Source organism: Phascolarctos cinereus, unplaced genomic scaffold, assembly GCF_003287225.1.
Source record: "Phascolarctos cinereus isolate Bilbo 61053 unplaced genomic scaffold, phaCin_HiC Scaffold_1;HRSCAF=81, whole genome shotgun sequence".
Lineage (NCBI taxonomy): Eukaryota > Metazoa > Chordata > Mammalia > Diprotodontia > Phascolarctidae > Phascolarctos > Phascolarctos cinereus.
In genome coordinates, this window is record NW_027555514.1 from 21,221,059 (window position 1) to 21,239,256 (window position 18,198).

The 18,198-nt window shown below is 47.5% G+C and overlaps 1 protein-coding gene across 4 annotated transcripts in view; it reads left to right on the forward strand.

Annotated features, from left to right (window-relative positions):
- The window catches only part of SNRK (SNF related kinase), a 59,539-nt gene extending 53,059 nt beyond the window's left edge, over positions 1 to 6,480 (forward strand). For all 4 annotated transcript variants that reach the window (XM_020993188.2, XM_078151169.1, XM_078151172.1 and 1 more), the window contains one exon: positions 2,544 to 6,480. In XM_020993188.2, coding sequence (XP_020848847.1) covers positions 2,544 to 3,723 — 1,180 coding nt within the window. In that variant the 3' untranslated portion in view covers positions 3,724 to 6,480. The remainder of the gene's footprint in view (positions 1 to 2,543) is intronic.
- Positions 6,481 to 18,198: the final 11,718 nt, after the last annotated feature.

Genomic DNA, 18,198 nt, shown 5'->3' on the forward strand with positions numbered 1-18,198 from the left:
ATATGTTGAAGGTGCTTGGGTGGAATTTGGGTGCACCAGAGACTTCTTCAGCAAAACAATTTAAATACAGATTCTTGGGAGGCCTTCCCACTGACCAGAGAGGTAAATGAATCACAGTGTTTTTATCCAGTCAGTCATAGCAGTGACTTTTGTGTCTTGCTTGGGAGCCCGCAGTAGCTACAAACAGTTCACAGCAGCATGTGTGTGTTTCAATGTTCTAGAAAAGATCCGTGGAGGCGTCTTTCTCTTCTGGAGATCAGGAGGACCCTGCAGTCATACGCTCTGTCCTCTGATATTCTCTCTCTTTTGTTAGGGTCAGAGTGGTCCCTATCCCTGGACTGATGATCCTGTTAGCAAACAGAGAAGCTTCCCAGGGCCAGAACTCTTCCATATGAAGAAGCAGAGAAGGGGATGCTAGAGAGGGACACATCTGAGTTAGAGCAGGAGCCCATGGCAGCTCCCCACATATATTCTCCATCTTCTCTGCTTCTACTTATCTGCACATCTTTTCCATAAGCCTTGTCAGGGACCACCTATTATAATTATATAAAATTATTTCTGTCACAAGGCCTGTGATTTCACTGGAGTAGGGGATCTCTCCATCATTGCATGCCTGAAATGGCTTCATAGATGTTTGTCTGTTGCTGTGCCCCAAACCATTCATTACTCCACCGGCCGGCCATGAGGAGCTGCTTCTAATTGCAGGCTGGAGCCGGAAGTGGTCGAGCACTTTAGGTAGGTGCTAGTATCCCCATCTTACAGATGAGTAGACCAGCAGTGACTTGGTGAAGGTCATCCCATGGCCATTCGTCCTTGTTCACCTGGGTACCATCAGAAGGAAGGACCTTAGTAGGGGAGCAAGAAAGATATTTGAAAATAAGATGTCCTCATAACTACTAAAAAGTTACCTTTCGTGTAACACTGGAATGGAGTGCTTCAGACACTGCTCTCTGCAGTGTGTGTGTGTACATACATGTCTAATGAGGTCTTTGAATTAGGTCTCCTAATTGATGGACAATTAGATTGAACAGGCATTGATAGCCATGACTAGGGCCAGGGCCCAGGGAGGTGAGGCCCTCTCTCTGACGCCACCCCCCTCCTCCCATTGTGTGGTCTGGGCCTGGAATGAGTCATTGGACCCTTCCAGATGAGGATGGCGGAGGCCTTCCTGGAGAAGTAGTGGCTGATGTTAGGAGGCCGGGCCGGAGGGGGGCTCAGGCAGCCCCCCAGGACAGAGCCTCCTGCCACTTCCAGTGCCTGTTTTTGCAAAGATTTGCTTATTCACTTGCTATAAGTGCCCACGGTTTTGACGTGTCTGAGACAGGCAGGGCCCAGCATCTGCCGGGAAGGGAACGGGCCGCAGAGCCGGGTTCCAGGAGGAAGTAGGTCCAGACGCCTGCCATGCTCCCCCATCTAAAACCCATTTTAACACTGAGCTACCACAGGTTGTTTTTTTAATAATTAGGAAAACAGGCTTTTCCACATGCAAATAGAAATGGATTTCCTTCTCTGACTTGGTGGCTTTAAATATGAGGTCAGCAATGCTGTAGAAATGACTGTTAGTGCTGGAGTGATGCTGGGTGGGACTTGTGCTGGTGAGGCCCCCGGAGCAAGGGAGGGGCAAGTCCGTGGGCAGGCAGGTCCCTGCTGGGCTTGAGGCTCCAGCCCGGGAGTTTGTCTTATGCCTTCTGTGTCTTTGATGGTTTCTCCCATCCTGCTGGTGCCGACTTCACATTGAGACCTGCTTCCAAAGTAGACTTGATTCTTCAGTCCTTGTGTCTTTGCTAATTAACAGTGATTTGCGCTTACATAGAGATTTAAGCTTTGCCAAGCATTTACCTGTGTTCTCTCCTTTGATTTAATCCCCGGGGCTCCCATTATTATTCCCATTTTACAGGTGAGGAAAAGGAGTCTGAGAAAGGTTAAGCAACTTAGCCCGGGTCACATGGGTGTTAGCATCTGAAATCTAATGCCTGCTACCACCCGACTCTGATCTTGGCATTGATAGCATGCACAATTGGGAGGGTGTGTGTTGGGAAGGGTTTGGAAGGGAAGGAGGGAGAGTGGAGGTGTCCCGCCCACCTCCGTGCCCCTGGCCCTGCCCCACCCAGCCTGGATGTAAAAGGGCCTCCTGGTCCTTCTCAGCCAGAGCTGATGGACTGATCAGCTGCACTGACCAAAGCCAGTGGGCCGGTCCAGCGAGTGTGCAGTCAATCCTGCAGACAGTGTTTGAGGGCCGAGTGTGTGGGACGGTTTGCGTGAGCGAGCTCAGTTCCGGGTGTTCTGGGTGGGGGGGGGGGGAATCTTTGTCTTTCCCCCGGCTCCAAAGGCAGCCTGGAGAAAGGGTCAGTTTGAGCACCTCCAAGGCCTAGCGGCCTGGGCCTCCTGTCCTGCCCTGCCCGACGTCCCGGGGGCTGCCCACAGATCCCAAGAATCTGTAGCAGTCCGGCCATGGAAATGTCGGCTGCCCTCGTTGGTCTCTGGTACTCTGCGGATGCCTTCACTGAACTGACTCATTTCTCTCTGTCTCATTTCTAATGTAGGCAGTCGTGGCCCACAAAGATTGACGTCCCCCAGGACCTTGAAGATGACCTTACAGCGTCTCCCCTGTCCCACGCCCCTGTCCCTCAGTCCCCAGCACGCACAGCTGAGAACGTCCTCAACGGCCACAGGAACAAAGCCCTCGGGGACGCGGTGGCCAAGAAGGACGAGCTCCCGGAGCTGGCTGGGCCCACGCTGTCTGTGGTTCCCTCCGTGAGCCTCAAGCCCACCACGAGTGGCCGCAAGTGTCTGTTCCGCGTGGAGGAAGACGAGGAAGAGGACGAAGAGGACAAGAAGCCCGCATCGCTCTCCACCCAGGTGGTCCTGCGTCGGAAGCCGTCTGTCACCAACCGCCTCACGTCCCGCAAGAGTGCACCGGTGCTGAACCAGATCTTTGAGGAGGGCGAGTCTGACGACGAGTTCGACATGGACGAGAACCTGCCGCCCAAGCTGAGCAGGCTCAAAATGAACATCGCGTCCCCGGGCACGGTGCACAAGCGCTACCACCGCCGGAAGAGCCAGGGCCGCGGCTCGAGCTGCAGCAGCTCGGAGACCAGCGACGACGACTCGGAGAGCCGCCGGCGGCTGGATAAGGACAGCGGCTTCACCTACTCGTGGCACCGTCGGGACAGCGGCGAAGGGCCGCCGGGCAACCAGGGCGACGGCAGCGGCCAGGGCAGGCCGGCCGACGGCAGCCGCGGCCCGGACAAGGCCAGCCCCAACGGTGGCAGCCAGGGCGGGGGCAGCCCCTCGGGCAGCGCCGGGGGCGGCGGCACCAGCCCTTCAGGCACCACGCGCAGGTGTGCGGGCCCGGGGGAGCTGGTGGAGAGCCTGAAGCTCATGAGCCTGTGCCTGGGCGCGCAGATCCGCGGCAGTGCTGGCTGCATCCTTGACCCCCAGAGCGCCTGGGCCTTCTCCAGCGTGAGAGTCCAGGAGAAATCCGCCTGGAGAATGTGCGTGGGCTCAGCCGGCCCGGCCCCCACCGGCCCCCGCGTCAAATTGTTCTCTGACCGCATGGTGGGCCCCGCGGAAGGGCTGGACCGGGTAAAGAGCAAGAACTTGAAAAACAGCGTCTTACAACTACCTCTGTGTGAAAAAACCATCTCAGTTAACATCCAGCGGGGCCCCAAGGAGGGCCTGCTGTGCGCCTCGAGCCCCGCCAGCTGCTGCCACGTCATCTGAAGGGGGCTTCTCCCACTCCACGCTGGCTCTGCGACCACTCCCTCTCTGCCTCCTTCCCTCCCCTCCCTCTCTCCTTCCTTCTCTTCCTCTTTCCCCCCTCTCCTTTCCTCCTTCCCTCCTTGCTGTTCAGAGCTGTGAACGACTCCGTCTTCTCTCACTGTACCCCTGTGGTTGTCTCAGTCCTTCAGTTATTTATCCCATTTTTGTTTGTGTGCTCGGTGAGATGACAATGCATGGTCTTTGTGCATGCTGCTAGCCACAACACTTTTTTTTCTGCTGAATAGTCTTATTTCATGATGTAATTTCTACATTTATAATTTTACTATGGAAGGTCCAGATTAAATTAAAATGTGTATCTGGAGCCTACATGTAAATGGAGCACTTAGAAATTTCCTGTTCTGCACTTATAACCAAGAGAGAAAAATGCTTTTGTTTCTTCGTTAAAATGTTCCTTCCTGTTCTGACCTTCTGTTATATTAGAACTGTGGGCCTACGCTCCTTTGTGTCTGAACTAGAACCAAAGCAATAATATTGGGATGCTGAGAACTTGGAGGGACGAGAGCTCCAGAGGCCTGGTTCCAGTTGTAGAGGGAGACCCACCCACACCTGTTGTCTTAAGCTCTGGCCTGCATCCAGGTGGGACTCTGAAGCCTGAAAGATGACCTTGGCTTCACAGTAGCTGATATTGAGTCCCCAGACTGGCAAGGCAGCTCCCTACCCCCACCCCCAGTCGTGTGTTACTATTATAGGCAGACAATCTTATTTTTTAATATGATGAAGATAATCAATGAAGTCTTAACTACAGGTAGAGATTGGTCCCCGGCAGAACAGAGATGCATAAATTGTGTGAATTTGAGCCTCTCCCAGGGTTTCCCTTAAGATGATGTAGATAACATATGGTCAGTAGGCCTGTAGAATGCCAGTTCAGCAAGAAATGAAAGGTTTAAACAGGGGTACACATTTATGTTGGAACATTAGGACAGAAATATATTTTTTAAAATCCCTCTTTGGCTCTTTGCAGGAGTTTGAAAATAGTACTGTCTTCTCTTCCATTTCTTCTATTCCTCCGTGTTCTTGAATTTAGTCCGCCACAAAAACTGGCTGGTTGGGACATATAAACCAACGTGGTGTGTGTATGCACACACACATGTATGTATGTATGTATGTATATATATATACACACACATATACATGCACACACATACACACATATATGTATACACACACTTACATACAGATATGGACACACACACATACCAAGATAAAGGGAGGAGAAAAAAATCCCTTTTCACATTTTTTCTTTGTGGGAAGCTTTCCCATTTCAATCTCATCTCCTTGCTATAATGATAGTAAAGTTCCTCTTGCTTTTGACTCTTCTTGTATGGAACTGCTTCTGGTGGCATTTTTGTTCTGTCAGACGTGGTATGCTGCAGGTTCTTGTCTTTGGAAAGGGCAGGAGTGTCCTCTTTGTGCGCTGTGTGCTGGCTCTTAGAAGCAGAGATTGTGGCGTTGGGGACGAGGTGTGACCCAGCCCATTCTGTGTCGGGGGCAGCGATTTTGACATGGGGTCCTGGCTGCTGTAGGCCCCCCGACTCTACTAGTCGTGGATTTGTGGATTCGACTCTGCTCCATAATTATGCACTCTCTTTACTCGGCCAAGTAGACAAGGCTGAAAATACCTACTCTCCTTTCTAGACCTAGACTAGCTCTTAGAGCAGCCACGCTCATTCAGTGAGATGTTTCTGCATCAAAAAGCTGTGAGAATAGATGTGTGGGTGAAGCCAGAGAACATGTGTGTTTGAAACTTTTGAGCAGGGATCTTCTCGAGGGCCAGAAATGAAGCTGTGGGGCTCACCGAGGCGTGAGTGCAAGAGACGCTTACTCATAAAGGGCATTGGCAATAAACTCTTGTGTTGCAGCTGTCTTTTCCAAGTATTGTAAATAATTTTTTCCTGTGATTATGTACAGCCTTGGAATGGCACCTTTTAACTAACCCCTATGTATTTGGTTTCCAACAGTTTTTATATTCAGATGTATATATATAGATGTGTATATAAATATATATATTATATATATATATATATATATATATATATATGGTGCTCACTTTAGAAACAGCAGTGTTGACCATTTATGCTGCAGAGCTGTGTGACAGCCTTCTTAGTTGTGGATGGTTGGTGGAACCTCTGGGCGTTCACATGTCTGTCTGAGTCTTGTCTTTTATCCATGTGTTCCCAAGTGAATGACTGTGCATGTGTTGTCTGTCCTGGTATGTTGCCCCGTAAAAGGGAGGGAGAGAATAACCATTACATTAAGATAATACCGGACCAAACTAGGCACTTGCTCTACACAGTTTCTTGTACCCCTTGACCTGTCTTTAAAGGTTGCAGAAGAGTTACAGTAGTGCATAAATTAAGTATTGTGTGAAAACGATTAGTCTTGTATTTTTCTGTATGTGTGTATATATAATTATGTACCTCTAACAATTCTATCTGTATTTAAAGATGTGACGATCTTGACACAGAATTTTAAGGATAGCCGTGAAAATGAACAGATATAGCAAGGCAGAATTGAATTCAGGATATCCCCACCAAGTAAGAATTGTGATGTGTTAAGAGGGTACAGGAATACCGGCTGATCTGGTCAGTTGCTTCCAGCTGTCTGAATTTTTTCATTGTGTAAGCATTCACAGACGTGTGACAGAGATGGAAAAAAAATCCAATTAATAAAGTAACATCCTGGTGTTCGGCACATAAATGGCGTTCTGTCAGATTTCTGTAATTCGCAAATGGTTCTTTGTAGAACTGCCTGCCTGTTAGGTAGTTCTTTGCTCAGTAAACAGGCAGTGCCTGTCTATACCTTGATTTAGGTGGGGCAAAATTCCTTAAGGGGAGGCTGACGTGGCTGACTGAACACTGGGTTGAGTGTCCACAGACACTGGGGGTTCGGCAGAGTTGTGACTCATCATGTGGGGGGCTCGTCTCCAGAATTCTAGGTTTTAGTATTGGTATAAAGAAGCCCTGCCCTGGGGGAGGAACACATTCTCACAAAGGAGACCCCATGTATGTTTACAGTACAGTGTGAGGAGGGGACAAGGTAGCCTTAGTGGGGAGGGACCCAAGCAGAGCCTCTGCTCCTGAAGGTGGGGCTTGAGCGGAATCCCAGGGCCAGGGTGCAGAGACGAGAGTAAAAAGTCAAGAAGCAGCCACGGTGTCGGGATCCTGGGGGGTGGGGGAGGGGGAACGGGACAGATCTGAGCTGAAGGCAAGTCGCTCCAGCTGCTCTGGGGAGGGTGGAGCAGAGGCCGGGGATCAGATTGGCTGATGGAGGAGTCCAGGTGAGAGGTGGTGAGGGCCCAAGTGTAGAGAAGTCTGTCATCTGCCCAGATATATGGGGCGAGGGGATTTGGGGATGGCAGTGAAGTGGCAAACTTGGCCAGGCATTTATCAAGTGCTTACCGTGTGCCAGCCACTGTACTGAGCCCACAAAGAAAGGCAAAAACATTCCCTGTCCAAAAGGAGTTCACATCGGGGAAGGAGAACACTCAAACAACCTTGTGCATGCAGGATAGATTCAGGACCAGTTGGAGGTCATCTCAGAGGGAAAGTCCAGGGGAGAGTGGGGAAAACCAGGAAAGGTCCATGCAGAAGGCAGGATTTGAGCAGGGTCCTGAAGTCGGGAGGTGGCTGGCCGTGAGAGGGGAGAGCTTTCCAGGCATGGGGAATGGCCAGTGAAAAGGATGGAGTCAGAAGGTGGAGCAGGACAATGGCCAGTAGGGGACTTGGAGGAAAGGACCAAGACTGGAAAGGTAGGAAAGAGGGAGTGAGCAACTTTCAAGGCTAAACAAAGTATTTTCTATTTAATCCTGGAGGGAACAGGGAGGAGATGGATGTGATCAGATCTTTGATGCCATCAACAGCAGTAGAGAAATTCAGGAGAGAGGTGGATTTAGGAGGAAGGTAATGGATTCTGCTTTGGACTTAGCGAATTTGAGATGCTGATGGGGCATCTCATTTGAATGATATGATGGGCAGCTGCTGATGTGGGTCTTCAGCTCAGTAGAGAGGTCAAGACTGAATATATAGATCTGGGATCATGCACATGGAGATGATAAATGAACCCATGGGGTCGGGTGAGGTCATATATGGAGCGTATGTAGAAAAAAGAAAAGAGAGCCTTCATGTCCGCCCTACTAAGGAGGCTTGAGCTGAAGATGGATCTGCAAAGGAGACCTAGAAGGAATTTTCAGAAAGGGAGGAGGACTGAGAACAATGTCATGAAAACCAGAGAGGAAGAGGTTAAAAAGTCATACTGAAGAAGTAAAGGAATACAACTGAGAAAAGCCTGTAGCATTTGACCTTTAAGAAGTCATTGGTTCTGCAGGCAGAGCCAAGATGGCAGAGCAGAAGAAGCACACAGCCACACTCCCCCAACATTGCCCTCCAAACAACTTTAAAATAACACCTTAAATCAAATTCTAGAGCAGCAGAGACAGAAAAAGTCATTCCTTCAGCCCAAGATAATGTAGGCAGTTGAGAGGAGAATCTGTCATGGAGGGGTGGGCTGACATGGAGCACACGTGGGGGGCAACACCAGAGGTGGACAAGGTGGTGGTAACAGAAGCATCAGCAGCTTTGGGAGCTCTCAAGCCAGAAGTGACAAGGGGACATTACAGGGGACCCCTGTGCTTGCAGAACCAGACACTGTCTGGTAACCCCATTGCCTATACCCACCTCTGGGTCACCGTTCAAGGGCAGAGAAGAAGACTTTGTAGTCAAAAAGGAGTAGGAGCCCCGAGGAGCAATGTCACTTGTAGTCCCAAGGGATCTGGGGCCTTTCCTGGGTAAGGACCAGAATGCAGATCAGGAGAGCAGTGAACACACCCCTCCCCAGATCACACTACCTCAGAAGTGCCAAAACCTTCCAAAACCCAGAACTTTCTCTGAAAACAGTGCCAAAAAAGCTGACACTGGGGATGATGTCCTTCCCCCACTGCACGTCAGGAACAGAGCCTCACTTTAACTCTAATTCAAAGTCAAGAAATAGACTGGAAAAACGAGCGAACAACAAAGAACCTGACGGTAAAAAGCTACTATGGTGACAGGAAAGATCAAGACGCAAACTCAGAAGACGATGAAGTCAAAACAGCTACAAGCAATCTCAAAGAAAAAAGTGAATTGCACAGAAGCCCAACACAATTTCTGGAAGAGCTAAAAAATAATTTTCAGAATCAAATGGGAGTGGTAGAGGAAAATTAGGTAAAGAAATGAGGGTGAGGGAAGAAAACTATGAAAAGACAACACTGAAGAAAACAGCACTGAAGAAAATGTAGTTGGTCAAATGGAAAAAGAAGCATAAAAGTTCATTGAAGAAAAAGTTCCTTAAAAATCAGAATTGGGCAAGTGGAAGCTAATGACTCCACGAGACATTAAGGAACAGTCAAAGTCAAAAGAATGGGAAAAAATAGAAGAAAATATGAAATATCTCACTGGAAAAACAATTGGCTTCAAAAATAGATCTAGGAGAGATAATTTAAGAATTACTGGACTACCTGAAAGCCATGATCAAAGAAAGAGATTAGACATTGTATTACAAGAAATGATAAAGGCAAACTGCCTCAATATCAATTACCAGAGGGTAAAACAAAAATTGAAAGAATCCACAGATTACCAACTGAAAGACAGCCCCAAATGAAAACTCTCAGGAATATTATAACTAAATTTCAGAGCTTCAAGGTCAAGGAGAAAATACTTCAAACACTCCCCCCCCAAAAAAAAAAAACCCCAACAACATTCAAATATCCTGGAGCCACAGTCAGGATCACACAAGGAGCACAGTGCTTGGAATATGATACTCTGCAAGGCAGAAGAGCTAGGAGTACAACCAAGAAAAACCTACCCAGCAAAACCAAGTATAATCCTTCAAGGGGGGAAAAAAGGCTATTTAATGAAACAGAAGACTTTAAAGCATTCCTAATAAAAAGGCCAGAGGTGAATAGAAAATTTTACTTTCAAATACAAGACTCAAGAGAAGCATAAAAATGTAAATGTGAAAGAAAAATCCTAAGTGTGTCAATAAAGTTAAACTGTTTACATTCCTGTATGGGAAGATGATACATGTAACTCCTAAGAACTTTATCATTATCAAGACAGTTAGAAGGACTCTACATAGACAAAGGGTGTCGGAGTGAGTCAGTTATATTGGGATGATGAAAAAATAATGGATGGCTGAGAAAGGGGGATGCCCTGGGAGAAGGGGGAAGGGAGAGGAAGAATGGGGAAAATTATCTCACATAAAGGAGGTACACAAAGAAGAACTTTTTCAGTGGATGGGGCAATCCTCACTCTTGTCTAAATTGGTTCAAAGAGGGGAAAATATGTACATACATATATATATATATATATATATATACATATATATGTATATGTATATGTATATATATGTATATATATATATATATATATATATATTATATATATATATATATATATACATACACTTAATTGGAAATAGAGATCTATTATACCTACCATGAAAGGAAGCAGGGAAGAAGTTAAGAGAAAAGGTGTTAATGGTGGTGATGAAAGGGAGGCCGGATAAAGGAAGGCAATGGTCAGAAGTAAAATAGACCTTAGAGGAGGGCCAGGATAAAAAAAAGGTCAAAGGATAAAATGGGAAAAAACAGGATGGAGGGAAATGTACAGTTAATAGTAAGTGTGAATGTGAATGGGATGAACTCAGCCACAACCTGGAAGTGGATAGCACAATGGATTAGAAACCAGAATCCCATCCACACTTCATTGTAGCCTTCTATAGGTTGGTGGAGGGTGGGAGGGGAAAAAAAGTAAAAAGTGCACAGCTGGGAACAAAAGAAAACCAACAAGGAAGCAAAGGAAAAAAAAAAAAAGCTAGGCAGTTTGAAAACAATGTGTACATGGCAATGTTTTTTTTTCTTTTCTCATTTTGTATTTAAGTTTTTAAAAAAAATTACTTAGTAGCATTTTTACTTAAAAGCATTTTATTTTTTTCCAAATTCTTAAAGGAAAAAAAGTTAATTACAGGAGAAAAATTTGAAGCTCAAAACCATGAAAGGCTTAGTGACTCTAATCAATACAATGGACCAAAACAACTCCAGAGGACTCATGATGGTATTTTTTTCACTTTATTTTTCTTGCTTTTGTTTTCGATATCGCTAATATGAAAGTATATTTTTCAAGATTTCACAAGTATAACTGATACGTTGCTTGCCTTCTTAATGGGGGGGAGGGGGGAGGGAATTTAGAACTCAAAATTTTAAAAAAATGAATGTTGAAAATAAGTAATCATTTTTATTACTTTGGGCTAATTATCTACGTGTGGCTGAGCTACTGCTTTTTGGACATGTTCCCTGATGCTGATCTCATCTGAGACCTCCAGGAAGAACTTGATGGCATCATGCAGAAGGGTGCACATGGCATCACCAAGCTGATTTGCACGTCTGAGTTCCAGCATATGTTGAACTAGGATATTTCCCCAGCAGGGAAGGAGGGCCAGGTGCCGGGGGCTACAAAGTCTGCCTCGTGAGAAGCGACAGGGGCCAATGATGTGGAGGCCACCATGGCGGAGGGTCTGGCTTCAAAGTCTCTGGCCTTGAGGTTGGTGAACACGGGGTGGCTCACTCCCCACCTGCTGAAACAGCTGAGGAAAGAGTAGTTAAAACAGCAGAGGGAAGAGGAGAAGGCCAGGGTAGATGAGGGGAACCACTCAAGGAGGATGAAGAGGAAGAAAAAATGACCTTGAAGCCAATTAGACTTTTAGTTACAAATAAACCCAGCATGTTTTTAATTATGTATGTAATGTAATGATGATTAACTGTGAAAGACTTGGCTACTATAATCAATACAACAGTCCAAGACAATTCTGAAGGACCCATGATGAAAAGTGCTCTCCACCTCCAGAGAGAGAACTGACGAACTCTGAAACAGATGGAAGCAGACTGTTTTAGCTTGATTTTTCTTGGGGTGTTTTTTTTTTGTCAATGTTTTCTTTTACAACATTGCTAATATAGTAATATGTTTTGCATGACTTCACATGTATAACTGATGTCTTATTGCTTGCCTTCTCAAGGGGTGGGGCAGGGTAGGAGGGAGAGAGATTTTGGAACTAAAATTCTTAAAAAAGGATTCTTAAAAATTTTGTACATGTAATTGGGGAAAATTTTAAATAAATTTTTAAAAAATTTAAGAAGAGTTCACTGGTGACTTTAGGCAGCTGTAGTTGAAAGATGAAGTCAGAATCCAGACCAGTGGAGGTTTTAGGGGGAGAGTGAAAAGGTGGAGGTGCTAAGAAGAGAGGATTCTTAGGGAGCAAGGCTTGAGAAAGGAGAGGCCATAGGTCAGTATGGCAGTATGGCAAGGGAGAGATTTTTAAGGATGGGGGAGACTTGGGTGTGTTTTTAGGCAGCAAGGAAGGCACCCACAGATGGAAGAAATGATAGAGGGGCCAAACGGTTTCTCAAGATGAGAGGGGAGGGGCTCCTGGAGGGGAGGAGGGCTTATTCAGCACCCACTTTGTGCCAGGCACTTGCTAAAGCACTTTACAAATCTCTCTTCTGATAGGGCACCTGAAGATGGATTAGACTTGGTGAGAAGGGACACTTTGTAATAAGACGAGAAGAAAGGACAGAGAGAGGAGGGGTGATGTCAAGGGACTAGAGATGAAGAGAAGGGGAGAAGGTGGAGGTCACCATGAAAGGCCTCCATTTTTTAAGTAGAGTCAAGATCCCCAGACAGGAAGAGGGCTGCTTCCTTCTGGTGGTGGTGGAGGCTTGAGGAGAGAAGAAAAGGTTTTGGAACAGGCCCTGTGGTCATCAGGATAGAGAATCAATTAGGAAGGAGCAAAATGGCCTTGCTGCAAATGAGATGAGACCAGGGATGGGTAACCTGTGGCCTCGAGGCCCTCTAGGTGCTCAAGTGCGGCCCTTTGACTGAATCCAAGTTGTACAGAACAAATTAGGCAAACGGTTTAGACAAAGGCTAGATGAATAATTGCATGCATTGAAGGGCTCTTAATTGGCAGAAGTGAGCATTTGCAGAATCCTGAGCTGGTGAGTGGTTAGGAGGTAGCAGAAGAAGTAAGACCGGACTAGATTTTAGCCCTTAGGACCCCTGTATAAGGAGAGTTGCCTGGTTCCACCAGGAAATGTTGACATTTTAAGCACTGAAGTGTTTATTAATCTGCTTACTATGTACTAGGGCCTATGGTGGGTACAAGTCAAGACAGCAGAGAGGATGATTAGTGTGGGCCTTGAAGGACAGGTAAGGAAGGGCTGAATGGGTTCTCTGTCCTGCTTTGTGCTCTCTGGCTGGGGTGGGTGGGCCAGAGGCCCAAGGATGTTCATCACAACACCTCAGCAGCAAGAGTGCACCCCCAACAAAGGAGAAGACCAGGCAGCCTCACGTGCTGAGAAACATTGGAGGGAGGACCTTGCTGCACAGCATTTTCCTATCAGCTTTCCCACTGGATTCTCAGAATAGTCCTAGTCAAGTGGCCTGGGCAGGTACTGTTATCTCCATTTTACAGGTAAGAAAAATGAAAACCCAAGTTTCCATAAATACTGGAGTTGGGACTCAAACCTAGAGAGGACTGGACTTGAGAAGATCCAGGTTTGAACACTGCCCCAGCTGTGTGATCCTGGCTAAGTCATTTGCCCTCATTTGTACAAACGAGGGAACCAAAGCTCTGAGGACAAGTGACTCTAAAAAACAGATGTAAATGCCTGCACCACTCACCTCCTAGGGCTCGTGTGAAGACACTTCGCCAGCCTCAAAGTGCTGTACAAATAGCATGTTCTGACTCATAGCCCATTGCTCATTCCACAACACGGAGCTGTTTTTCTGAGTAATTCAATGTGGTTTATTGCCTCCTATGTCCATCTATCATCCTGCTCAGGCTATTGGGTTCAAAAGTTATTTAAGACAAAAGTTGTTTTTGCTCCCTTCTCAACACTCTGTGGTCTGGCTTCTGACCTAATCATTCAACTAAAACTGCCAGAACTTATCAGTGAACTCTTAATGGCCAAATCCAATAGGCTTTTCTCATTGGTCAACCTTGATCTCTCCAGCATTTGACGCTGATGACCGCCTTCGCTTCCTCCCTGGGTTTTCATGACACTGGTCTCTCTAGGTGCTCCTCCTATCTATCTAACTCTTCTTTGTAGGTCTCCTCAAGATGGGAGGAGAAAGAAGAGCATGATAACTCCAGGCTTTGTGGGCTGTGTGAGTGGAGCAATGGCGGTGCCAGCCACAGGATGGAGACGGGCTGCTCTTTGGATGACTCCAGCTGGCCGAGTTGAACTTGAGTTGGGAGTGTGACATCCAGGTAGCGATGCCCAGTGGACAGTTTGAAATGAGGCCACTGTGGCCATAGATTTAAGGATCCATGGGATCTTAGTTTGGGGCTGGAAGTGGCCTTAGGGGCTGCTAATCCTAGGGCATACAGGTAGTAAGTAGTTGAGTTAAGATTTGAACTCAGGTATTCTGGCTCCAAATGCAACCTTCTTTATACAGCACCAATATTGCAGTTAAAATATACATATAAACTTGTCATATGTGAATATATATACATACACACACACACACACACACACACACACACACACATAGAAGCACCCATAAGTCCTGCTATGGAATTCATCCAAATTCATCACTGTCACTGCATAGCATTAAGTTGTGACTTCCCTACATAAAATATGTCCTTAATCATTTCTTGGTTCTCTCACCCCAAATGCTGTGTAAAGCCCTTTCGTTTTAATGCTGTCATGCCTGGAATCAGGGCTTAATTAAAGTCTTGTTAATTGATTGTTTCTATCCAGGGTTTTGAATTTTTTGAACGGGAAACGTGGGTCCTTGGTGAGTCATTGCCTGCTTCATTCAAACAGTGTGGTGCAACAGCTTTTGATCTGGAAGGTCTTCATTGGAGTATTGTCTCTGCTGTTTTGTAAGGTTCTAGGAAAACCTTGGCGTGCCAGATAAATGCTGTTCGGGAGTTAAATTACTTAACCTCTCTGGGACCCAACTTCTCCATTTATAAAATAAAGGGCTTGGGCTAGATAACCTTGAAGACCCCTCCCAGCTTTACTCTTGGTTCTCATAGACTTCTCTAGAAGGGAAGGCACACTGGGGCTCATTTGGGGAGTGGCCACACCTTTAGGCAAGAGTATTCCACAAGACCACGTTGATTCAAGTGATTCATGCCAGCCCTCGATCTAGCCTCTAGCCCAGTGCCTGGCCCGTGCTAGGCTCTTGACACATGTTTATGGATTGGTTGATGTCTGTCTCGTATGGCCCTCTATTCTCTGGCTATGGCCCACTGCCATTGGTATTTGGAAGCATGAGTGCTCCTCAGAATTGCTGAGTCAGGTCACGACAAACGGGTGCTCACGGACCTCAGGGATGGCTGGCCACATACACGTGGTGCATACAGCACCTGACATCCATAGGTTTAATTGGCCAGCCCACGATATAGGAGATTCCTTTTTATGGGCTCATCGTTGGCCTCCCAGCTGTGACTCTGGGGGTCCCTCCCAGTGGCCACTTCTTCATTCTTTAGAATGATTGGAACACCAGAATGATGTTTGTTTTGTAGTGTAGATGAAATAAACAGGAATCAGATGAGCTAGAAGAGACCTTAGCAATCAAGCCCCAAACCCTCATCTGGGTGGGGAAACTGAGGCCCCAGAGGGCAAATGACTTGTTCATGGTCTCACAGGTAGGAATATGGCAATGGCAAGGCTGTCTTCCTTCTCATGGGATAATTTAAACTTGAGTTGGCCTTAAGCTTTTTTTGAGCTCCTCAGTTTACTGGGGTGCAAGGGACAGACAGCCATGGAGCTGATTTGGTGCTGAATTCTTTCTTGCTTAAGACTTATCCAGGTCACATTTCTTCTGGGGCAGTGCAAATGTAAGCCCCTCGAGGGCAGGAAAAGTTTACTTTTGACTTTTGACCCAGTGCCTGGCACTTCTAGCTTGTTGATTGACTAATTACCTGCCATGTGGTTCAAGTTCAGGTTGACTTCTCTGGGGGTTCCTTAGCAGAAGACAAGAAAGCAGGGGTGATCTTAGGAGCCTTGGCAGAGCCAGACTAAGGCTTCAGGGCCAAGAGGAAAACCTTATTATGGGTAATTGAGGGTGATGCCTCAGCTACCTTGGAGGAGCGTGGTGAGGCACCTAATAGGTTACACCATCATTCTTCCCTCTCTGAGGGGACAGAGAGTCCTGTGGGGAGAGCCAGGTCTGTCCTTCCAAAGGGGGAAGAACTTTCGGTGTCTCTCATGATGCAGGCTGCACCCCTGATAGATTTCTACTTTCTCTGGTGCACCGGATATACCCAGGTGTACCCACCTTACAGATTTCCAGTGAAAATCTTGCACAGCTTTTCAGAACCAGAAACTCAGCTTTTGGTAGCATTTTCAGGTTTTTCAGCAGGTTTCCTCATATCAGCCCATTTTGCTGATTCAGAAAATGAGGGACCAAAGGTCTTTCCCATGGCTACACAGCTCCTGGCAAAAGGCATGGCTAGGACTGAGATATTAAATTCAGTGCTCTTTCCAGGGCATTACAATGCAAGGTCACTTGTTTACTGTAAATTTTGCCACCCTGAAACATTGTTCAATGTGCCTCCCCCCAGGAAGAATGAAAAGGATTTATTTAGCACTTAGCAAGTGTGCAGCCTGGGGATCCAGACAGGAAAGGCGGACTGTCTCTGCTCACAGGGAGCACAGATAGTACCTGCAGCAGGAGTCCTCGGGAGGGCATCGGGAAAGGCCACAAGGGCCAGGCAGATACATGATCCGTTTCCGACTGAACCCTCTGACTGTGCCTAGGACTTCACCAGAGAGGACTTTCACCCAAACCACTACATAAAGCTGAGATGCAGGGCTGGGCTTTGATGTCCTTCACCTTCTCACCAGTGGGCAGGTATCTGCTCCTGCCTTGAAGCTGCCCCACTCCCATCTGCCTTCCCTGGTAAATGCTCTGAATTCTGAGCCTCTTTCTCCCAGGTTGCTAAGGGTATGAAGCCCATAGGTTCTTGCCCTGTTTCAAGCAGAGCAAAGGTTACAAGGGGGAAGCAGGGACAGGTGGGCTTGTCCTTGTTCTGAGAACAACCTAGATGGAGGCTGGGCCTAATGCAGGGGGCCATGTGATCCCTTCTCATGGTGCCAAAACACCAACCGTGGCAGACCAGATGTCAGGCTGGTAGGTGGTGAAGAAACCACAACTCAGGTAGCTGTCCCCTTTTCCTAAGGGCTGGGGAGCTGGGCCCTGGGGGAGAGCGCACATGAATGATGACTTGAGTTGGTGGTCATGAGAGCCAGGGCAGGACTGGGGAATGGGGAGCTCAGCCTCGGAATGGAGCATTGGCAGCCCAGCTGCCCTTCTGGACTCCACGGTCCTCCAGTGTCCAGAGAGTGACTTCTGACCTTGCAGGAGTGCCCTGCTGGCCACCCCACGGCCTATTTTTAGTTGTCACCAAACAGACATTAAGGTGAGAGGTCACTGGCAAGGCGGCCTGACAGAGAGCCCCAAGCCAGTAGCCAACCATCCTTGAAATGCTTTGGCTTTCTAGAGAGAGGACTGACTTTTGGCCTTCTCATCTTAGCTGCAGAAAACCAGCCAGGAACTTGGGCTTTGTAAAAGCTCACTCCCCAGTTCTCCCTCAAAAGAGGCCATGAGAGTGTGCTGGACAGCCGGAGGCACTCAGCCATCAGGAGCCAAAGCAATGTCCCTGATGGACGGTATCACCGTCCATCCTCCCTAATCTCTGTTTCTCTTGGGAAGCCCTTCCCAGCCTGGCCTCTGACTACCTTCCCAATCTTCTCATGCTTTCATTGCTTGTTACCTGATTGTTACCTAATCTGGGTCAGCCCAGAGCACTTCCCCAGCCAACAATGTATGAGTATGAGTGAGTGTGAGTGTGTGTGTGGGGGGGGAGGCGGGCAGGGAGTGGTGGTGGTAGTGGTGGAGGGTGTTTAGGGAAGGGACAGCAATGCTCCAGGCTTGGTCCCCAGCACACCCCTCTCACCCTGCCCAGGCTGGACGCTGTAGGGAAGCTTCTGGGCTGGGACGGCGAGTGGGGGATGGGGGTCGGGCTTGGTGACCCAAGGCAAGGCCCCCTCTGAGCCTCAGTCTCTTCCTCTCTAAAATGGCAATAATAATTCGGAGGGTTGTTAAATATGAAGGAGCTACAGAAGCATGAGTCATTATTTTCATATGGTCACGATAGGGCTTTAGTGCCCCTCCCACTCCCTTTCATCCAGCATTGCTCCTATTGTTTACCTAGAACATGGCGTGGCAGGGTGGGTTGTGGTAAAGGACTGCATTCAAATTTTGGCTCTGCGGCTCCCCACTGTGTGACCCTGGACTGTGACTGTTTCCCTCCTAGGTTGTCCTTAATAAGACCAAGAAGAAAGACTCAGAGGACTGGGTTCAAACCCCA